This window comes from Rhagoletis pomonella, unplaced genomic scaffold (genome assembly GCF_013731165.1).
Source record: "Rhagoletis pomonella isolate Grant_MI unplaced genomic scaffold, Rhpom_1.0 Rhpom_scaffold_00001, whole genome shotgun sequence".
NCBI lineage: Eukaryota > Metazoa > Arthropoda > Insecta > Diptera > Tephritidae > Rhagoletis > Rhagoletis pomonella.
Window position 1 is genome coordinate 24,705,083 of NW_023458555.1, and position 24,328 is coordinate 24,729,410.

General features: G+C 35.3%; 1 protein-coding gene across 1 annotated transcript in view; it reads right to left on the reverse strand.

Annotated features, from left to right (window-relative positions):
• Positions 1–6: 6 nt before the first annotated feature.
• The window catches only part of LOC118741429 (neuroligin-4, X-linked-like), a 130,922-nt gene continuing 106,600 nt past the window's right edge, over positions 7–24,328 (reverse strand). Inside the window, exons 5-9 of the mRNA XM_036473436.1 lie at positions 20,546–20,758; positions 10,907–11,045; positions 3,843–3,994; positions 3,431–3,546; positions 7–1,432 (exon numbers count right to left, since the gene is read on the reverse strand). Coding sequence (XP_036329329.1) covers positions 123–1,432; positions 3,431–3,546; positions 3,843–3,994; positions 10,907–11,045; positions 20,546–20,758 — 1,930 coding nt within the window. The 3' untranslated portion in view covers positions 7–122. The remainder of the gene's footprint in view (positions 1,433–3,430; positions 3,547–3,842; positions 3,995–10,906; positions 11,046–20,545; positions 20,759–24,328) is intronic.

A 24,328-nucleotide genomic window follows, 5' to 3' on the forward strand; every position in this document is an offset into this window, starting at 1 on the left:
TCATCGTCATCATCACCATCATCATCATCATCATCACCGCTATCGTCATTACAATCACAATCACATTCACATTCATTTAATCACCGCTAGAGATCACATTTGAAACGCACCGTCAATTAATGTCACACTCGCAATTCATCCATTAGCGGATGTTGTTGGGTTTGTTGTAGTTGTGCTTGCTGTTGTTGTTGGTGTTGCTGCTGCTGCTGATGGTGCTGTTGCTGTTGCTGCTGCGCATGTGCATGTGGATGCGCCTGAGCGCTTGATACTGAAGGGGGTGGTGGGCCGCTGATGCCACCGCCACCGCCACCACCACCTCCTCCACCCATCAACGCCGTCGTCATACTCTGATTATGATGATTCTGCAAATGTTGCTGATGCGTAACAATCATTTGTTGTTGTTGCTGTTGTTGCGTTTGTTTCATACAACTCTTCTTAGTTAGTGTACCACACTGATTGCCCATTACTTGGAGTGCATGTGGCGGTGGCATGAGACCCATCATATTGCCAGCGCCACCGCCACTAACGCTGCTCCCACTACTACCTGGTCCTATACCACCAGCACCACCACCACCACCACCACCGCCACCACTTCCACCACCCGCCCCATTGCTGCCACTCATACTAGCAGCAATAATTCCACCACCACCCATGCCGCTGCCCGTCGCATTGAGTGCGCCACCCGCATTCATGCCACCAGCCGCATCCTGCAGCGACTTCAAATGCTTCGGTGGTGGCGGCGCACGATGTGGTATGTCCGCAAATTCGGGTGGCGGCAATTGGTGTTGATGTTGCAGCGCATGATGATGTGAGAGTATTGTTGCCGGATCACTTTTTGTGTGTATAGTAAGCGTTTCGAGATCCCCGCAGATATTATTTGGCATTTGTCCGTTTTCCTGCCGCTTCAGTTTTGTTTGTGCGCGCGGTTCACTAAGGCGTGTCTTGTCGCGTTGATAGTAAACACCTGCAAATATGAGCACGTTGAGTATGAGCAGTGAACAACCGATGGCTATTGTCACGCTCAAGGCTGTTGAGTAGGCCGCAAAGCCGTCTTGTGCATCGGGTGGCGCTCCACTGCCCGCCGCATGCGCTTCGCCAGCGTCATCGCCTGCGTATATTTTGCCACCATAACGCGAAGCGTTGCGTGCCGATGAGGGCGATGAGAGATTGAGCAGCGAGAATACTTGATTGGTGAAAAGCGTGAAGTTGCCAAGTGCAGCAGTGCCGGCATGCGGTGAATAGGGTGGGTTAAGTGGTTTTATCGTTGCGTCGCTTGCAATATTATTGTCCACTTCATCATCTGAATCGTCGAGTAGTTGATGATGTGCGGCAGGCACGTTATCACCGCCTGGCTTATGCAGGTCGGGAATGAGATTCAACCAGAAGGATAAGCGATGCGCGCGATAGTGATTTTTAAGCTTTGGTTTTGTATCTGAAACGAAAAGAAGCGTGGGTTTGTAAACTATTTACAAAGTGATTGCTGATGGAGCCGAGGATAAAACTAAAAACAATGAATAATCTTGAATAAATTTTTTTATTTTTAAAAATATCGAAGGTATGTATTTAGTAGATATAGAGGAAATTAATATTTTTTTCTAGTGATGGTCCTTAATATATATACATATGTATATGTAGATACATATGTTTTATTTATATTGGGATTTTTGTCAAAATATTTATATGTCCGCACAAGAATGCTAAGCACTTCACAAATATAGCTGTCTATATTTTTAATCTGTAACTAGCGACATTTTTTAGGATGGTATGATATGTCCTTGCTCTTTTAATTTTAAACGTTTCTTCGAGGTATCTCAAAATTTCCGAAGGCTTTTTAGTGTATTTTCGGAAAATTTTTTCGGAACTTCTACTACCTTAGTCGTGTTTTATTTTTTGGAGGTTTTATTATTTTGCCAACTTTTCCGCATCTTTTACTCTTATATTTTTCCGAATCTACGCAAGTTTTTTATATCTTCGGAATTTAACAGGATTTGTCCGTAATTATTCGGGACTTTTTTTCTGTTTTACTGTTCGGGATCTTTCGAGTATTTTTTTGGCTCATTGGTAATTTGTCACAATTTTTAAGGATTTTCCGATTTTTATTTTCTTGGGAAGTTTTCGGTCGTTTTTTCGTTTTTTCGGGATTTTTTCTAACTTTGGGATTTTTTTTTTGTATACGCAGCGAATTTGTTCAATACTTTTCTGCACTTTTAAATATTTTTTAGGTATAAATACTTCTTAAATTTTTTGGACTTTTCTAGCTGATTTTTTTTTATTTATTATTTTTTGGGACTCTTATAGACAATTCATTTCTGTTGAATTTTTTTTGGAATCTTTCGAGAGATTTTTGAACCTTCAAAACTTTTTCCGGATTTTCTCCCGACATTTCTGGATTGTTTCGTACCTTATTTTTCCGAATTTTTCACTGTTTTCATTTTTTTTATATTTTTTTACATTTCCAAATTTCTTCGGGAGCTAACAAGACCTTTCTTGTTTTATTTTTCCAGGTATTTTGAGATTTATTGGAACATTTTTCTGGATTCTTTCGAAACCTTTCAGGATTTTTCCGTGTTTTTTTGTTAAGAACTTTTGAGTATGTTTTTTTTTTATTTCTTTGCTTTATTTTTCAGGATAGTTGGATAATTTTTGAACCTTTCTAATTGTTTCAGTGTTTTCGAATATTCGTTCGATATATATTTTTGGAATATTTCAGTAATATTTCCGCACTTTTCTACAGCACTTTTTTCTTATTAGGGATTTTGATTTTCTTGACATTTCAAGACTTTTTGGGTTCCTTGAAAATTCCTTCAGAATTCGTTGAAACTTTTTGTAGACTTTTTGCGTGCATAATTTTTTTTTTTGAAACTTTCGCGAGTCCTTTTGTTTTATATTTTGGATCTTTCGAAAGTTTTTGGAGCTATCGTAATTTTTTCGAGATGTTTCTGTACTTTTCTGAATTTCGTTAGGTTTCGAGGTTCTTGGAACACTTCATGACTTCTTCAGGACATTTTTGAAAGTATTAAAAATATTTTTTTTGGGATTTTGCTTTGTGTTTTTTCATGGACTATTTTTCGAAGATTTTGAGAATATTTCAGCATTTTCGAAATTTTTCTGGTGGTTTCGAGATTTTTGGATTTTTTCGGCATTGTTGCGTGATTGTAATAACTAGTTGGTTGTTGATAAGCTCTCCTTTATTTTTGTGAAGTATTTTTACTTCTAAGGATCTTTTATACAAAAAAGGCCAATAGTTTATTGACGCTGGCAATTCAGAATATAAAAATTCCTTTTAATATAATTTTCATTTTTTTTCTGATAAAAGGTTTGCTGTTTATCTCTGCTTTATTTCAAACGAAACATACTGGCACCAAAAACCATTACCCAAATTGAAAATTTGGACTGTGTGTTAGTAAAATGACTTCGCCTCTAAACTTACCGAAATTCAAATATTTTTTATGCACGCTCTCATATGCAGTCCACTCGATTGTCTTGTAACGACTGCGCTCTTGTCGACTATTCGGATGATCGCCTTCCATTTGCTCATTTGGATTGCTAAGAGAAAGATTATGAACAAAATTCGAATGATTATTATTATTATTTTTTTTAATTAGGACAGGACAAACAAAATTTTAAAACTAGTATTTTGGAATAATAAAACTATTTTTTATTTGTGGTGCTCAAAGACATTTTATGCGGAGTTTCAAAGGAAAAACAACAAATGGATTTTGACATTTTCTAATTTCGATGTGCGCAAAATTCATTTGGTTTGATCCTCATCCAAGCGCTCTTTGTGATTTGTATGTTTATAGGTAAATATATTGAATGTATTTTATTGCTCTTTTACTCACCCAGTTCGCACGAAATTCGACCAATATAGCATTACAATTTCGGAGAGATTTATTTCGGTTTTCGTGTAATTTCGTGTAAAATGGCTGAAGCCACCAACCAGTGGTGCACCGAATATATAGGGCAGGTCTTCGCCATGTATGCAGCCTTGGCGCTGAAATGGAGAATGAAATGTAATAAGAAAAAATAGTAGTTATACGTCGAAAACATAGCAAGGACATTTTGGGTGCCAATAAGGTTTAATTTTTTTGCTTTGCATGATAATTAATATAATTAGATTGCATTTAAAAAAATCGAGAGTCATCTCCAACATTTATTTCATAAATGGGTTGGAGCTTAAAATGATGCGGGGACTTGTAATCCGATGAAGTGCATCACAATCAATGAAAACGGGAAATTTCGATTTTTAATTAGTAACGGCTTTTTACATTTCAGCGACTACATATGTATGTGAGATAGGACCTTTCTGTATTAAAATAACGATATGTATATAATATCTACCACCAAAATTTATAGCGAATTTATAGGAAAACTTAAAACCAAATTTCTTGGTAACTTTCGAAATTATGCCAAGAGAGGAACCTCAATTATACTGATCCGAGGAGCTCCTTGAAAGGTTAAAATTAAATTGCCAATATGTGCATAAACTCCTCTTTCTTTTCATCATAATCAATGGAGATTAGGTACCTCGAAGGTGTAAATAAAATATAATAATTCCTTATCTAACGGCGGTTTTATACGGGTTCTAAAGATGAAGCAAATCTGACCATAAATTTTATGGATATCTCTCAAATAGAGATGGGCACGGGATATCGGGACCCACAGAACACAGGAACAGGAAGGTCTGGGAAAAATTTTACGGACGGAATGGGACCAAAATTCTTTCCAGATACTCTCGATAAAACCGCAACCTCAGCAAAGAAAATCTTCTTTAAAAAATGTTTATGAAATATGCACGTTTTATGTTTAATTGAGACGATAACGAACAGCGCAGCAAAAAAAATAATCGGTGAAAGCCAGATCTTTCATACAATTTTTTTTTTATTTAAAATTAATTTGAAAGACATGCGAAATTTTTTAGAGATAGATCTCGGGGCCCCCGGGCCCGCGGTAAGTTATGAAAAAATGTCGGGATGAGTGGGTTCGGAAGCTAAAAATTTAATTTAGGAATGGGCGGGATCGGGACTTAATATTAAGTGCCATGCCTATCTCTACCCTCAATCCCTGCGACACCTAACGGAAGACAAACACACTGAGCCTTTCAAAAATTATTACACAAAATAACAATCATTCAACGCGATTTCGAAATCTGGTAGAAAATGGTTCCAATTGAATTATTCTTGCCATTTTATATGTACATATATAGATATAGGTGTATCAAATTCTATTACCTTCTCATAGGTGCTCCCAGATATAAGCGATATGGAAATTGAATTTTGTATGCGAGGTGCCTCATCCCCATTCCGAGTACACATCACTTTTCGCTATAAGTTCGGTAATGATAACACATGTTGCTGTGTCAAATTTCAGGACGTTATCCTAAAGCGGTTGCAGAGAAAAGCGATAGGAGAATTTCAGTTTGTATGGGAGGTGCCACGCCCCGTTTTCCAAAATCTACCACTTTTCGCCGAAAGTAAGGTATTTACAATCTGTGAATTTGTGCTAAGTTTCAGTTTCAGTAATTGGCTTTAGAGATATAGTGGTTTTCACATTTTAGTCTATATGTCAGATGTCACGCCTCCTATGTATCGGGATTAACATTTCTGGATTAGAGGAAGTTATATGTGTATGTTTAATTGAAATCAAGCGAACGGTGCCTTCAGAAAAGGGCTTGCAAAATTTTCTTGTGGCGTATTTATATAAAGATTTTTAACTCGCTTCTTATTAATTTAGTAGAGCACCGACTTATTTTCCCACCACACTTTGCATACATGTTCGAAAAAGGACTTTCGGCAAATGCACTACTGCATGGAATGCAAAAGAGGTAAGATATTTTTTTCTTCAAGTTTGTACTGCTTGGAAAAAACTGAAAGAGTTTACTTATATGTTTAGATTATCTTAAATATCCTTTAAATAAGGCAACTTTTCTTCCAATTCATCGAAAGTAGAAATATTGGGAATTTAAAGAAAATTTCGAAATTTTTGTTAACCAACACTTTTCAGTAAAATCGAACCATTGATTAAGCTATGGTAGTGCCAGTTTGTTGAAATGGTTGTCAGTTTAAGATTTCTCTTTTATATTTTCTATTTTCGAAAGTAATTTACTAACTTCATTTCTAAACAGTAAATAATAAAAAAGGAGTGTCCAGCTTTTAAGGAGGACTTTTTACTTGTTGGGGACGACGGAAAGCATTTCGTGGCAAAGGAGGACTGTTCTTCCGAAAGGATGAATGGAAGGTACATACAAGCCTAGGTATATACAATAAATCAGCAGTTGCCAAAGATCATTACCAAATTATCAAAAATAAGCCAAAAAGGCCGTTCACCACAAAACACGCTTACCGAACTGCCAACCAACGAACCGTCAGAAAAACGAAACTTGTGCAGCTAACTAACGAACTAAATGACATATTGACGTTTTTAGTGATTGATTGTATGGCTGATCAATAACTGGCAGGCTTAGTGCACTGATTGCTGCAACGACAGACAGAATGAAGAGTGCTACTCCCCCAATTATTATTGCCACTTTTCTCTATTGACAGCTGGTATTAAATTGCAATTCTCGACTGAAAATTTATATTCAAACATGCTTACATACGTTCTTGTGTTTCTGAAAAATACAGAAACGCTGTGAAACTACCATAGCAAATAGATGCACACATACGTTGAAATTAGTATGTATGATTACTCATACGAACGTGGTAGCCATGAAGCAGTGAGCCCTTACAAATGGCTACATCTGAATGTGTTTGGAAATATATATGTTTGTAGAATACATATGTACATACAGTATGTAAATATATCGTATACTTGGAATGCATTTACGTAAATTCCACACAGTGAAAGCTACTAGTACTCAACAGCTCGAAAGTTTGGTTTAAAACTCAACTATAGATACCCACATTCACTTGAATAGGCACACTTTTTCTTCAATATCCGAGCTTCAGTATCTCGAATTGTGGACACCCTGTAGGCATTTTGAAGAATCATCCATTTCGAAGAAAAGTTGTGAAAATAAAGTAAATGGCTGAGGTTACTATGGGTTTCATCAAACCAGGCATTTCGTACGAATCGCTTTCCTGAGGAGGACTGTCATATGGTTTTTTTCCCAAGATCTAATTAATATTTTGACGATTTTTGAAAGGACTAACATTGTTCGTTGGGGTCGAGTGAATAACAGGGTGTGGATGAAATGTAACACAGCACATATTTAGATTATGCTGTGTGTCAAGCCACTCCCCAATACAGACCTTGGTGCGAGTTATCGCTTCCTTTAAGAGGTGTCTCTGTTTCCGCAGAACACTATGAATATATCCCAGAGTGTGTCGATTCTATCCTCTCCTCCTAATCCAAGGTGTCACGCGTCACCGTGCCCATTGGATGATTTGCATAAAGGAGCCTTTTCTACTGTTTTCTAACGGGTTGATTGATTGATTGATTGATTTGCGGTTCCAAGGGGGCCTTCACGGCCAACTTCTTCGGGCAAGCCTCAAAGTCCCTCCGCTATTATCAACGACTCAAACGTATCCCTCGCGGACCAAATGTACCGAATACTGAGGAGCAGAGCAGGCCTGAACTGCCAGTAGAAATAGCTTGTCGGTCCTCCATGTCCAAGGCGGCTGTGGACAAACCCCCGGATGGTAGTTTAACAGTACGAGCGGCTATGAAGGCACCCAGCACTAATGAGCCCATTGCGGCCACGGCAGCGAATGAGCCTAACGCCAAGCGAGGAGTCCTTAAGTCTCAAAGGGCTGCGGCATCAAATCCTTCCCCCAGCTGTTCCAGGGCTAGGAAAAATGTTCGTCCGGCCGTGAAGGGGCAACGGAAGCGGAGAGCCGCCTCAGGCTTCTCGAGACATGTGGCAACAACCCTGGAAATCAGGATGAAAAGGAGCTGGTGGAGTGGCCCAATGTCATCCTTGCCATAAGCCCGCAATCGGATGGAGAGTGGGAACGCCTCCTTCTGTGAAATCCCCTACAACCAGAGGAACCTGCCATTCGTCTTATGTAGTAGTTGATTTTTTTTTTTTTTGATTTATGAGTTGTTTCACTATTACAGAGGACCATCGGTATGTTTAAAAATAGTTAATAAACTAGTCAGCCTTCACGTCCGGTTACACCAGTTAGTCAGCTAGAGTATTTATCGATCAGTTCGTCATCTTACTGCAGGGTAAATACCAAAATACATATTAAAGCGTACTGTTCACGTACATATGCATGCAACTTTGCATACCTATAATCTTTCACATAAGTACATATCGCACACGATCTCCAAAAGTCACACAACTCTAAATTTGACATTTTTGTCATTATGTGCTAAAAATGTATGCAGAGATTTTATTTATCTTTAAGCAAAAGCTGGATAAAATTTGTGTTATAATTTGTTGAAGAAAAAAACCAAAAATAAAGTCTCCCTTGCCCATATGACGAACGTGCTATTTTGAGTTGTGTCACTCTTGCAGATGGTGTGCGATGCGTATGTGTATATGTACCTATTCCTATTATACCTACATACATATTTGCCAACCCATGAGTGCCTATGATGAGCTTCGCTTTGCCATCGCATCAGATCACATCAGTACCATTTATTTGACTGGTATGATGCTTCAGAGCTCCGATTGCCTTACTTTAGCTTTGACTTGACTTAGGCTCTCTCTCTCTAGGGTGGCTTCTAGTGTCATTCATGCACTTGGCTTGCCTTGAGCCTTTTTCCAAGCGTCTGGTATTGCAGATAATTGCCAACATAAGTTGTTTGCATGTTTACCGCATTGGCCCATATATCGCAAGTATACAAACTAATGTTCATATTAAAGTACGAGTATGTTTGTATGTATGCGCATTCATGCGTCAATATGCTTCTCGACTTGTTTTTTGCATGCAAGTTGTGCAATTTGTTAACATAAAGACACTTAGGGCCGTTTTCTGAAGTAACCTTTTACTTTAAAGCTCACTTTATATTTAAAAGTTGGATTCAAAATAAAGCTATGTCTAAAGTTAAGCATTGCTATTATCGGTTTTTGGCGTATGTATGTTTCTTGGTAGTAAACCAATTTAAAACGGATAATAAGATGCTTTACTTTAGGCACAATCATAAATTTTAATGCAATCTTTAAATATAAAGTGAGCTTTAAAGTTACAGGTTATTTGAGAAAATGGCCCTTAGCTATATACATACATTTGCATATTAAAAAGTGTGTAGATTTGTACATAGAATCATGTTAGCATGTTTGCCTGCTAACCACCGCTTGTAAACAAATCTTTGCAATGCGGCAGTTATGAATTTCTGTGGCAAGCAAAATGCCTATTAGCAAAAAAACTGCATGCTGTGGTAATGAAGAAATATGAAAGATGTTTACGCTCGAAGAAGTTTAAAAATGTGTAATAGAAAATGTGAGCATAGAAGAATTTTTAAGTGTGGAAAAATAGAAACAAAGCTTAAAATGACTAGCACAGCTTGAGAGGGCACGGCGGCTAGGTAAGGGATTATTCGCAGACATGCAACAAAACATCTAAATAAATTTTTCCACCATTTGCAGAAGCTATATATAACTCGACTATTTTGTTTTGTTTTCTTTAAAAGTTTACTTTATTGTCAATCCCTTTAATCCGACTTTAGGCTAGTTTAAAAAAGTTTTATTAAAACACGTTAGAGAAATCTTTATATCTATGTATAAACAAAATCTGCTTCCTTCATTAAAAATCGGTCTTATAATTAATTAGTGCAGTTTATCAAAATATAAGCAAACAATAATTCAAATATATTATCATAAAAATTTAAAACGGAGTGTATAAAGAAAACCAACTGCTGTTGACTTCGCGTCAAATGAATGATGCGTTTATAGCTGTTTTCTAACCGATTCGAAGTAGCTAATTTTTCGAAAAACTTTATCACAAGTCTAAAAGTCCATGTTTTTAGGTCGGTGGTTTTAAAATGTATCACACAATATCGAAAGTTAAAAAAGCGGACACATAAAGACGCCAAATATTATATAGCTTTGGTTGAGGAAAATTATTTGAAACGCTTTATATTAGGAACGCACCGCTAGCCAGATAAAAACTGAAGTCAAAATAGCAGTGATGCCATTGGTCAGGTGATTTAAACCAAAATGGAACAAAATGAACAAAAGTAGACTGCTAATCTCGACCAATTTTGTAATTCCATAGATGCTTTCCATTTTCAGACAACCGGTCAGGTACGAGCATGATTTTTAATTTCGACCAAACTCAAATACATTGTTTGTTGGTCCAAATAATGAGACACGTATTTTTTTCTTTTGGCTCGGAAAAATTTTTCGGCCGAATTAAACGCGATTTTGTTTTTCAGGCAAAAATCGATTATTCGAATTGACAGTGACAATGTTTTTTTAAAATGCCCATAACTTTGTCAAAATTTAAAAGATTCCAACAATGTTTTTACTCAAATGTCAGTAATTCTTGTCACTTCAAGATAGAATGATATAATTATTGATTTTCATTATTAAAATTGTTTATTTAACAATAAACAAAAAGTGCATATTTTTTTTTAAATTTAATTTCTCAAAAAGTGTATTTTTTTTCTCTCAAACTTTTTTACCGGGAAAGAGACACTTTGAACTACAATCAACCCAAATCTCTAATAGCGAATATTTTTTGTTCTGAGTTATGATATTTTATAGAAAATATACGTTTTTGTGGTAAATACTACAATATTCTTATATTGTTTAACTAAATGGAACATATGTATGTCATATATCAGCAAAAAATACAGCCGCGATCATTTTTTGTGTATCAAATAGATATTAGAACACAGTTTCCACCATACAGTTTCGATTATAAAAAGCGGGAAAATGTGATTTTGTATTTTTGTAAACGGTGCTTATCATTGTAGCGGATATAAAACCCTCCGAATAGTATAACATAATGCTTACCTGAGGATAATCTCCATATCTGGTCTGATAGTCAAAGACATACAAATATGAATTTCGGTGATCCGCTGAGTGTAGGTCGACGGTTTGTGCAGCCGGTGCCACAACCTGAGCATCACTAAGCGCCTCAAGGGTTTCATCGCTGAAATAGAAGAAAGGAAAAGAAATGCATAAAAATTTTACCACCCAACACAAGTGCGGGCAAATGTGGATACTAAAACGCATAACTACTTAACGTTAAATGCAGTTGTTGCAGTTGTGATGGTAATGTTGAGGGTGAAATATTATGCATATAACAAACTGTGTTTTGTTGTGCGTTTGTGTGTAAAAGTAATGTATGTTTGTAGTATTTGCATCTTTACTACTGCTGGTTTGTGAGTTAGGGATGCAGTTTCTAGATTTTGCATGAAAATATGCTCATCAGCGTTGCATTTGAGAGAATAGTAAAAATGCGCTTTTAAAAACGTATCTCAGTAGTAGTAGTAGTAGAAGTGAGTGTGCTCATATGTATGTGTGTGTGTGTGTATGTGTGTGTGTGGGTAAGTATTGTAATGTGGGGCAACTGTGGCGAATTTTCAATTTGCATTAAGCGCCATAGTGGTAGTGTACATAGCACAGTCTGGGGCTGATGTGTCTGCTTTTTGCCACAGCGCGCTGCAGCGTGTGGCTTGTTGCGCAACATGCGCCTGCTGACTGCTCTGGTTGTTGCCTAGTAAGTTTAAGAGCACTCCAAATACGCTTAGCTTTAAACCACATAATGATTTGCCAGCATTGTAGCCAGCGTCAATGCATTTGAATTTTCAATTACCTCAGCTGAACTCAAGGCCACATTACGCAATTGCGGCGATGTTGCAACAACACCGAAAATGCACGCTTGGCTTAAGATAATAAAAGCGAGCAATTCGAAATGGTGAAATAAAAGAGAATACTAGTAAAATTTTTCAGAAAGTAAGATACGCGTTTCAGCCATCTACTTACATCATCGTAATAATTTTATTTTGCTACAGCATCTAATAGCGATAATCAAAGTGCTAAACTTGCACTTGAGTTGAGTCAGTGAGTTTCTTTTATTGTGATTGCTTTCTTTCTTGTTTAGATGGTATTTAAATTACTAACTAAACTGCTAATGCTTAGTATTAAGCAGCATATTACGGGGTTTCCAGCAAGTTTAAATATTAGGTTAGTTGCACAGAAAGGGGCGTGTATCAGATAAATTACTAATAACAAACTTTATCCAGAGTCAGCAGCCAAATTCAAATTTTCATTGTTACTCAGTTACTATTTATATAAACATATGTACATTAGGGTGTAACTTTCCGAAATTAAATGTGCGTATCTATCATCGTTTTCGCTCGAACAACGGTAATATAATGTACTGAAATAACTGCAGTCTGCGACAATACCTCTCAGACTTTAAAAATATGTCCCTAACAACCCCTATGTTGAATCGGCCAATAGAATATTCCATGCGAATTTCCAAAAATTACTAAACTTCGTATATGTAGAAGGGTCTGAATCTGAAGTCGATTCTTATAAACTCAGAATGGCGGATACAATATGGTGTATGGATTTTAGGGTATATTTTTTGGACTAAGTTTTATAGTCAGCCACTCAAAGCACCTTTGGATATCAAATTACATAAAAATTTGATGATTTAAAAAAAACACCCGTCTTATTTATCCGCCATTTTGAATTTTTAAGAACTGAGTTCAGATTCTTAATCAGCAACCCCAAAAACCTTTCAATACGAAGTCTAATAAAGTTTTAAACATGACAAGGATTCAACATTGGGGTTGTTTTTCTCCTTAGAGACCGTAAATGAATGTCCGTTGAGATTGCTGCAAGATGCCGAATGATCATCAACGAAATACAACCACGACAAAGTACCGACTGTATCAGCTTCAAAAACATACTACTAAAAATCCTATACAGAAGAGAGTGGGGGAGAGGCAGAGTGGCCGATAAATAAGCAATCTCTCTCTCTACACCGACGGCGGACGAAATGAAATTCAACGAGGCAATGCTCGAAGCAACATGCCCTTATAGCTTCAATGGTTGTCTGGTGTAAAGTCAGCATTAAGAACTAACTACAATACAAAACAAGTAAGAAAGTCTAAGTTCGGGCGGAGCCGAACATTAAATACCCGGCGCAAGTATTAAATATATGTTTTTTCCCCTTTCCGAAACCATCCGCTAGATGGTAAGCCGGGGTGTATCAATTTTGAGTAAATTAGCATCCTTCAATTTCGAAATATTGAAGTTTCAAGCATTTCTGAAATTTACCGTTATATGATTAGTCCGATTTCAATAATTTTCAACGTTTTGCTTATATGTGGCAAGCACAATAACCACGCCGAGTTTGGTACAAATTGGTAGAACGGTTACCGATATACTTATATGTGATCATAAGTGGGCGGTGCCACGCCCATTTTCCAAAATTTTACCATAAACGTATTTCTTGGTAAAGAATTGTTGCAAGCATCAATTTTGAATAAATTAGCTTCAATATTTACTGATTTATCGAAGATTATGTATTTCTCTAAATTACCGTTATATGGGAGGTGGACGTGGTTATTGAGCGATTTTAAAAATTTTCGGCCATTTGGTATGTTGTGCGAAGGCTAACAACTGTGCCAAGTTTGGAAGAAATTGGTGCAGCGGTTACCAAGATATACACATGTAACCATAAGTGGGCGTGGCTACGCCCATTTTCCAAAAATTTATAATATTCTTATTTTTCATCTAAAAATTATTGTAAATATCAATTTTGAGTGAATTATTTTCAGTAGTTACTAAAATATCGCAGTTTTCGTATTTCTGGAAATTACCGTTATATGGGAAGTGGGCGTGGTTATTGTCCGATTTCGCCCATTTTCAATACCAACCTACCTTGGATTAACAGAAACCTACATACCAAATTTCGTTGAGATATCTCAATTTTTGCTCGAGTTATCGTGTACACGGACGGACGGACAGACGGACAGACGGACGGACAGACAGACATGGCTTAATCGATTTCTTTTTTAATTCTGATCATTTATGTATACATTTGTCTATATCTATCTCGATTCGTTCTGGCTGTTACAAGCAACCGTTATGTGAACAAAATTAATATACCCTTGTGCACAAGTGCGCTCGGGTATAAAAATAATGAAAATGGCTAAAATTCTATTAAAAAAATGGTTCAGTTATGAAAATACCTTAGTTTTTACAATTGTTTTAAATTTTAAGATATGTAGGTATTAGTTGAGAAAAAAAAAAAAAATTAGACTTTTTTCAACAAAAATTGAGGTCTTCGCCATCAAGCGTTTAACCAAATTTGCTAGAAAAGCTTATCGATAAGTTAACGAGTTAATTTTACTCCGATATGAGCCATAGGCGTTAAATTTTATTATTCATACATTGTGTAGGGATATACATGTGTACATATGTATGTGTACATATGTATGTGCAATTTTACAGTTTCAGTTGTGTAGTTGTATGTCGTGTGTTAATCAAATTTGCATTTTAATTAAATCAGCTTTTATGTATTGTTCTTCGTATACAAAAATGTATTAATACAAAATTCCGTAGCTACGTGGCACACAGGTTGAGGCATATTTTCGATTGACGACAATTATGTACGTGGTAAAGAGCAAAATTTCGGAATATTTTAACAAATTATGTGAATTATAACATTTTTGAGCTACATAAGTATTTGGTATATCCACAAAGTGCTGCATCTGCTGCGCTTGTGTCCAACATTAAATCATACCGGATATTTCAAAGGTAACCAATTTATATGAATACACACTTATGACATATATGTTAAAATTAAAGTTAATTAAAAAGTTGTTAAAATTAGATATGCCCTGAACACTTTGTGATTGCATTAAACTAAATAACAAAGATTTAGGGTCAAAGTACAACCATGATATGAGGTCATCGTTTTTAGAGTTACGGCGAATCATTGAATATACAATTATCTTAACAGTATTCATGCAACTGCAGCAACTGGTTACTCTCCATGGAAGGTAGCAAGTAAGTTTGGGAGGCGAATGCTAACTCAATCTGCCCTAAGAATGGACATTAGAGTGGTAAAAAAAAAAATTTTGTTCTCAATTTGAATGCTCTCACCCCCTACGATTTTCCCATACCGAAAACAAATTTACCCATATTTTTTATTGTGAAATCAAATAATTTTTAGAGGTTGCTCAAAGCGCTCAGAAAAAATTTGGCATGTATAGCATTTCAAATGGTATTGAATTCTTGAAAATCAATTTTTTCGATCGGTTCTCTTCAGAAGTCTTCCAATAATAATATCTAAAATTTTATTTAACTATTTTTTAATACTAAAAATTGTTTATGGGTCCCCAATGCATTTTCAGGTTTTCTGGGGGACCTACAAAATCTAGTTGCTATCAAAAAATGGTTAAGTGAACAATGGAGTAATATTATGGGGAGTCTTCTAAAGAGAAATAGGTTGTTCTGATCAAAAAACATTGATTTCCAAGTATTCTACTTGTATACCATACAACTTATAAAATACATGGACAACTTTGAGCATCCTCTAATTATTCTTTTGATTTCAAAATAAAAAAGGGGACTATATTTTTTCGGTATAAAATTACAGTTTTTCAGATGCCTATTTGGCCCGCCCTAATTGACACTAATAACTGGGCTAAAAGCGGTTTAAAAAAACAACCACTTTTTCCATATACTTAAAATCTGTTCCTATCCCAAAAAACATATATAGAACCATGATAAAAACATAGTAAGGTAAAACCGTTCTCTCAATTCGTCGGCCATGATTTTTTTTTTTGAAGTTTGCCAACATTTTAAAATCATATAAAATTGAGAGTAGAAAAAAAGAATTGTTCAAAGTTGTTTTTGTTTGAGATTGAAAATAAGAATGTGTGTGTGAGTTTGTGCGTAAAATTTTAAAATTAAAATGCTTGCAAACGTCAAGAATATGAAAAATTCCTCTCAGCGGTTCTACCTTCCTATTTTTGTATCATGTATAGAACCCCCTGTCGGTATAACAAATGAAATCAACGCTACAGTGGGCGGTGAATTAATTCACCCGTAAAAAAACTCGTCAAAGCTGAAGTAAAAATAGCAGTTAGTAATCTTAAACCAAAGAAAGGCTATGATCTAACTAAAGGTCACTTATTGAAAATGCTCCGCCAGGCGGCCACTATTTTTCTAACTTACTTGTTTAAAGCAGTTATTAGAAATGTCCATCCAATTTGTATGAAGCATCCCACAATAACGCGTTGCTGGACAGAAGGAATGTTGGCCTTCCATCTAAATAATTTGCCTCAGGTTTCTTATCAGAGCTAGTATCGATACTATAACTTATATTAATTTCCAGTTGGGATTTCAGTAATTCCATGTAAGTTTGATATAAAATGATTTTTTTAATTTATTTATTTTTTTTATCTTGCCTTCCGGTTATCAAATTTATTCAGTTCATCTCATTTAAATACATTATTCAAACAGATTTATTTCGCGCATGCATTTAAATTGGTATTTTTATGTTTGTAACCTATGATACATTTTCGAAAGCCAATGGTTGGCCGCCGAAAATTGTGTTGTTACGCAGAAAAAAATTCATTTAAATAAATAGATTTACTGCAATGTTATTTGATGTTTTCCAGTGGATAACAAATTGGAAGCGACAAATAGGTTTTGAATTATCAGTAGCAATTTGTTTTAATACGAGTTTTTAGACGGCTTCAGAGAATTACTGATGCAATTCAATCAATGTAATTTTGTTATCAGTAGTCGATACTTTATTACAAAACTAATTTTTTGTATTATTTACATACATAGCTATGCAAATACATACATATGTATGTGCAGATGTGTACAACTTTATTTAGGTGTATAAAAATAAACGCTCTGTCTGTATAGTTTGCAAATTTTGTTATACACAGTTGGCGGTTTTCTGTTCAAAAATTTGATACAATGCTTGGTGAAGGTCAACTAGGAAACCGACAACTCACCAATAATGCATTGTGTCAAATGAGTAACTGACATGCAAGCGACAATTTTAAATTAATTACCTCGTTTTTGTTATCAGGCAAGTGGCTTTTACTGAATATTTTTACATGGAGTTTTTGTTTTTTTTTGTATTTGAATTCCGGGAATTTTAGTAAAAAAAATGCAAACACAACTATAAGTATAATATTAACGTAGCAAGTGAGATATAATTTTTTTCTGTTTTATATGTTGACCACAGTTAACAAGGTTTGCTGCTAGTTGTTCAGCGCGTTACATTGTATATCTTTCGTCGGCTTTAGTTGTGGTATTTTTATGCATCCAGCAATAGTTCTTAACCCTTTAGCGGGCACAACATTTTTGGAAAACATTCGCGGAACGACACTAGTGATATTTGGAGTTCTAGACTAGGTGTTTAAATTTTCGTTACAACTAGAGAAAATATATATGAAAAACTAAAATGTTTCCGTTGGGCCACAAAACAATTTCACTACATATAAAACTCAATACAATCGTCGTGGCCTATGTCCGACGTGTTTTTATAGCAGATTTCTTTTATGTCGACGTGTCCCAGTTTAAGCCACTTGTTTTGTCGGCTTCTAATTCTTCTTCTGAATTCGACAGCATCGCAGTTGGAAATTTGGAAAATAGCTCAATCCAGGCAATGCCATTTATAAAGTAATTGATGGCCCCTTAACCCTTATTAGTCCTTAAGGTCAAAATTTACCCTTTTTAAATTTTGAATCCGATTTTCTCACATGCCTTAGGTCTCATAAATACAATTTTCTTTTACTTTATTTAACTAAAAAATAATATTTTGTTTAACATGGAATTTTACATTGTAATTGAAATATTTTTTGGCTATTGTTACCAATTGGACCCAAGGGTCACAAAGGACGCTATTTTCACATAATGGAGCGACATTAAATTTTAATTGGGTTTTGGGTGGAATAAGTCTTTGTCGAAGCAACGCCGCGATAAACCTGTAATATGTGTTAAATGTGAATAAAAATGACAAATACTAAACAATTATCAATAAATCAGCTCCAAACATTTTGTTTAATCCAAAAAACCGTTAAGTTTCTCAGGATCAAAAATGACCCTAAGGATAAATGGGAAGTGACGTTATTAATCCATCGTTTTGAGTAGTCAAATAAAAAGGTGCATTCGTATTTTGTATGAAATAGGATCAAGAAATAATCTTACTCATACGCCTGGCTTACATGGCTGTACTCGTACATGGCGTATGAGTAACATTATTTATTTCCTGCTAAAAAATATTGCACATTTTAATTTGGCCATACGAAACAATGAATAAATACGATCGGCTATCATCGTTAAAGGGTTATCCGCAGTTCACAAGAAAAATCAGAAGAAATGTTGTTCAGTATTTCTGTTTCTTGAAAAAGTGCTTTGCTGTTGCTCTAAATTCTCTTGAAGAAGTATTTAAATGTATGAGCCTTTTTTTCTAGATAGAAGAAAATTTCTTTACTATTTCTTGTGCCTCATTTTATATGTATTTTTCGTTTTTCTTGAGGGCAGCAGACAGGCCTTGATGTTTGAATTTTTTTCTTCATTCGCAATACAAACTTATAATGCAAATGTCTATGTGTATTAATGACTTTTTACAGATTTAGGGGGCATTTAGTTAATGAAAAGTATCGCTCTACTAAAGTTATATCCTGGCGCTTTGAATCTATAGTTGAATAAATAATATTTATTTTTATTTCTTTGGCTTTTCCCATGGTGAACTAGACTAGAGAAAAAAACGCTGGTGGGAAAATACCGTATTTTAAACAGTTGCAGGCTTGTATTTTGACCATATTTTATTGCTGGAGGGCTTTACTAACTGGAGTGGATCTAAACAAGCTCTTTCTACACTAACAATGCTTGGAGAAGTTAGTGGACGGGGCAGGAAGTAGTTGGAAAAAGACACGCATGAATTTCTACATGGATTGGCAATCGATAGGTGGCTAAACTGGGCGGCGTCGGCAAGTCAAAACGATATATCTCAACTTTAATAACCAAACCACGCTCACAGGGCTTTTAAAATTAGTGGGTAATACTTTACCTCTATTTCAGTTGCATCTTATTTCTTGTTAGTCAGACTTTTATGGGCACTAAGCCATAAAGGTATAGGAAATTGTTTGCCCAAGAGGTACCCTCGAGTTGGTCTCAACAAAAAGAGGAAGATTGAAATAAGCTTTGACTATTCATGGAATGATGAATATCGTGTGGGCAAGGTCTTTTTCCCAAAGGTGTACCGCAGCCGCTAGCCGCTATCATAAATTCTGGTATACTGATATACATAGCTTAGCAGTTACCGATTGTGTGGTATCAAAAAAATTCCGGTATACCATTTTCGCTGCTCACTTAGCATATTAGATGGAATAGAGCCATATCTACAAATACGTTTTAAGGAAAATAATCTGAGTGTCCAATTGAGTCATACGTTAATGGGTTTACCTGGACCAGCTTTCACGTGTCACAACCCCTCAATCTATCTCTCTCTCTCTCTATTTCCCTTGAAAGGGGAGTAATCAATTTGGACACAACGCGTTTCAACTACTTAACAATAATAGTCTTATTTAGAGATCCTCTCCTGCCGACAACTGGAAACCACTTTATTGGCTTTACATTGCTTTTTGTTAATACTCTAGCTTAAGGAACTGCTGACTTTCAAACCCTTTGAATATCCACTATATCTTTCTGTCAAGAATCAGCCCAAGATACACTACTTTGCCAGAGTTAAAAATAGCTTTTCCTAATCCTTACAACAATTTACAGAATTTTATAGTCTTGCTAATATCAACACATACAAAGTACTCAGAAATAATTGTGCTGAAAGATCGATAGCCTCCCTCGAGCAATGCTTCTTTTAAAGGACATACAAACAAACATTTTGTTAGTTTTTAAAAGAAAAGAGGCCCCAGTAAATTGAAAGCCTTAAACGAGATAAGTGCTTTTTCTAAAACGTAGTTGCTTTCATCCCATTGGAATTTCGTGATACGGGCTTTGCGACGTGCTTTTGTTGTTAGCAGAAATGTATAAAGGTTTCAACTGAAAAAATCTAATAAATGCCGTAAAATCAGTTAAAAAATATTTTGCATATTCTTGTGCTGCACATATCTTCAGTGACGAAGGCATAAAAGAGACAGCTTAAAAGTCATCAAGTTATGATTGAGTGATTCAATAAAGATGCACAAACGTATAACGTTTACGATGAACTTTTAGTATTGCAAGCCACATTTATAATGAAATATACAGTGTGTATATTAAATAAAAAATGTAAAAAAAAATTTAAAGACATTAAAACGGTTCACCGTCTCATTATCTCGCTTTTCATAATCCAACATTTTTATACTCAAAAGATTTACGATGATTTTACTTTACAAATCCCCTTACTTTCATACATACACATATACATATGTATATGAATATAGTATGCTAAGAAGAATTACATTACATTAATGCCGTTTTACGCTTTTTCACATCTTGCATAACTCACAGACAAGTCTGCTTACCTTCGTTTTACCATTTTACCTACGTATGTGGGTATGTCTTACTTTGTGTAAAGCTTGTTGCCCTTTTGTCTGTACATGCATACCTATATATATACATACATCCATACAAATATATTTACATATTTAAAACGCTTACCGTATATTAATTGGATGCTGTACCGGTCGCTCCCAATCCGTGTACTCATTAACAATCGTCGCGAATATTTCATTCAGATGGTACGTGTATGTATTTCGTACATAGGCTTTCAGTATTTTCGAACGACGATCCGCCTCAATACCATACTGTACGTCGCCGGAATTGAAGGAGAAAAATGCTTCGGCACGTGTAACACCAGCTAACAGGTCATATCTGGACGCGCGTGTGTGTGTGTGTGTTGGCAATGCAAAGACATGGAAGAATAAAGCATATAAAATGAATTAAAACTGATTGAGGTAAGAAAAAGTTGGATAGGACCGCTAAGAATCATATAAATGCACACATATACATATATACATACACTTATGCCTAAGTTAGGGTGGCTCTTAAAATAACGTTGCTGTTTTTTCAAGTGGTCCATAGAGGTAGGAATTTTCTGTGGTTCCCACAAAAATATATATGCTGAGCTAAGTACTTTAAAAATAAAATTCTATAATCTCCAGAACTCTGATATCGGAATGTGGACTTTAAAGATCTGCATGCAAACTTTTAAAAACTTGGAAACACATTCAAAATAATAAGCTTCCTTGGAACTTGAATCATTCGGTCATATTCTGACCTATTTTCGAGTCCATGACACCATAAAATGATACTTCTTTGTTTTTTTTTGAGGAATTTATAATGGACGATGTAGGAAGGCTTAAATGGCAATTTTAAAATGCTCCTTATATCCCTTGGCTACTATATGGTGTATAAAAAGCGTGGGCCGAAAATCCGATTCTTTAGAATTTCGATGGGTAAAAGCATAAATATGGTTCATAATGCTATAAACTCAATGTCTTAGACTGGCCCAAGTCCATCAAAGTTCAAGTGCTAAAAAAATGTATTCTTAGCTTACTTCGATTCTCTACAAAAAAGGTCCTTATACCACATTATGTAGGACTAATATCTTCGAAGAAACTTGCAATCGTAGTGAAAAAATGTATGTATTAATTAATTTCTATTTTTTGAGCACTACGAACTTTGATTGACCAAAACTTGTCGTATTCACACAGTTTGTTTTTAGAGCACAATATTTTTGCTATTACCTCAAATTTCTAAAACAGCTTCACACAAGTGGGCTATGACCACATCTTTTGAAGGTGTTCATCCTTTAATGGGATATAATAAATTGTTCCAGTTTGCAAATAATGCTTCGATGATCTTAAATATTTTCCATGATTCCGGAGTATAAAATTTGGTCGTAGTTTGGTCTCTGTGACTACTCACGGTGGCTAGCTAGCCCAATAAAACCTAATCTAACCCCAAAATTCTATAAATAATGATCAAAGGTCAAAGATACACCCAGCGGCAAAAGATAGCACATCAACATTTTTAACAGTTTTGAAGCATAGCTTTTTATCTAGCAAATATATACCATATAAATTAAAATTTCAGACTTGGTAAAAAATTATAAAAATTAATTTCTAGAATAATTTTTGGTATGCAGTTTTATAGCTTAATAAATTCTAGTATAATAAAGAGCAAACAAAACCAAGTAAGAAAGTCTAAGTTCGGGCGGAGCCGAACATTAAATACCCAGCGCAAGTATTAAATATATGTTTTTTCACCTTTCTGAAACCTACCGCTAGATGGTAAGCCGGGGTGTATCAATTTTGAGTAAATTAGCATCCTTCAATTTCGAAATATTGCAGTTTCAAGCATTTCTGAAATTTACCGTTATATGAAAAGCGGCCGTAATTTTAGTCCGATTTCAATAATTTTCAACGTTTTTCTTTTGTGTGGCAAGCACAATAACCACACCGAGTTTGATACAAATTGGTAGAACGGTTACCGAGACACATATATGTGATCATAAGGGGGCGGTGCCACGCCCATTTTCCGAAATTTTATCACAAACATATTTCTTTGTTAAGAATTGTTGCACCCATCAATTTTGAAAAAATTAGCTTTAATATTTACTGATTTATCGAGGATTTCGTATTTTTCTAAATTACCGTTATATGGGATGTGGGCGTGGTTATTGTCCGATTTTAAAAGTTTTCGGCCATTTGGTATTTTGTACCAGGACCAACAACTGTGCCAAGTTTGGAAGAAATTGGTGCAGCGGTTACCAAGCTATTCGCATGTAACCATAAGTGGGCGTGGCTACGCCCATTTTCCAAAAATCTATAATATTCTTATTTTTCGTCTAAAACTCATTGTAAATATCAATTTTGAGTGAATTATCTTTAGTAGTTACTAAAATATCGCAGTTTTCGTATTTCTGAAAATTACCGTTATATGGGAGGTAGGCGTGGTTATTGTTCGATTTCGCCCATTTTCAATACCATCCGTCCTACGCCTAAAAGAAGTCCACGTACCAAGTTTCGATAAGATATCTCAATTTTTGCTCGAGTTATCGTGTACACGGACGGACGGACAGACGGACAGACTGACAGACGGACGGACAGACAGACATGGCTTAATCGATTTTTTTTTTCATCCTGATCATTTATGTATACATTTGTCTATATCTATCTCGATTCGTTTTGGCTGTTACAAACAACCGTTATGTGAACAAAATTAATATACCCTTGTGCACAAGTGCGCTCGGGTATAAAAAATCGATTTAATAGTTTTCCAAATATCTCGAGAATGGGACGAGGAAAAAATTTGAAAAAAATCATACATACACACATCAAAATTCTCTATGAAAATAAAAATTAAATTTTTTTTATCTTGAAAATACATAGAGATAATTTGATAAAATAAATTAGTTACCATAGCTACGATAATAATTTGTTAAATTTTCTTTCGTGGTGGCATATTTTAAAAACTAATTTTTTTCATAAAAAAATATGTGTGTGAAACATATATGTAATACTTCTATATTGGCAGTAAGCTAACTTCTCAACGTGTAAGCATTCCGAAATCAAAGCGAGACAGTCTAGTACCGTTTTTGTCAATGTATTGTGTACTTGAGTGCCGTTTTTGTATATGTGTTGTGTACATGTTTATTTATAAACGTATGTGTTTCTTTTCTTTCGTACGTGTTTATTGATACATCTGTACTGTAGTGCTTTCTGACGGTACTAGCTCTTACTGCCAATATAGGAGTATTACATATATGAGGTGAAAAGTTTTTTAAGGAAAAAATTTTTTAATATTTCTTTTCATAGAGAATATTGATCACACACATTCGTGTGATTTTTTTTGAATTTTTTCCTCACCCTGTTTTCGAGATATTTGGAAAACTTTTAAATCGATTTGTTTTTGCTTTTGTGCTGTAAAGTTTTTAAAAATATATCAATCAAGCTCAAAATTCATATTTATTTATTATCTATGTTTATCTACATCAACCCTAACAATTTGAGACAAATCAAAGTCATGAAGTGTGAACTCCGTCCATTTTGGTATGGAACGCCCTTCCCCGTAAACATATGCATACGCATGCAAAAGCTGAAGCACTTGAAATTCAAGCGATATATGCACGTACGCAGCCATGCATCGTTTCATTCTGTATTTTTATGTGTGTGTATGTATATAAGTATGTGCGAGATTAAATTATAAAGGAAAAAATTTATATGTGACATTAAGCGCAGGAAGACACGGCAGCTCATTCTTGCAAAAGATAACACACCCTGCCTCTTTCCCTCTGTTATAACGGTCTCAAATTTTTCAACTTTTTATACATATTTATTTTTTCGCAGACATAGGTGACGCCCAGTGAATGAAAAATCTGAATAAATCAGGAAATTGTAAAGCAAATGAAATCAGGAAAATTGTCATTTTTGTGCACTT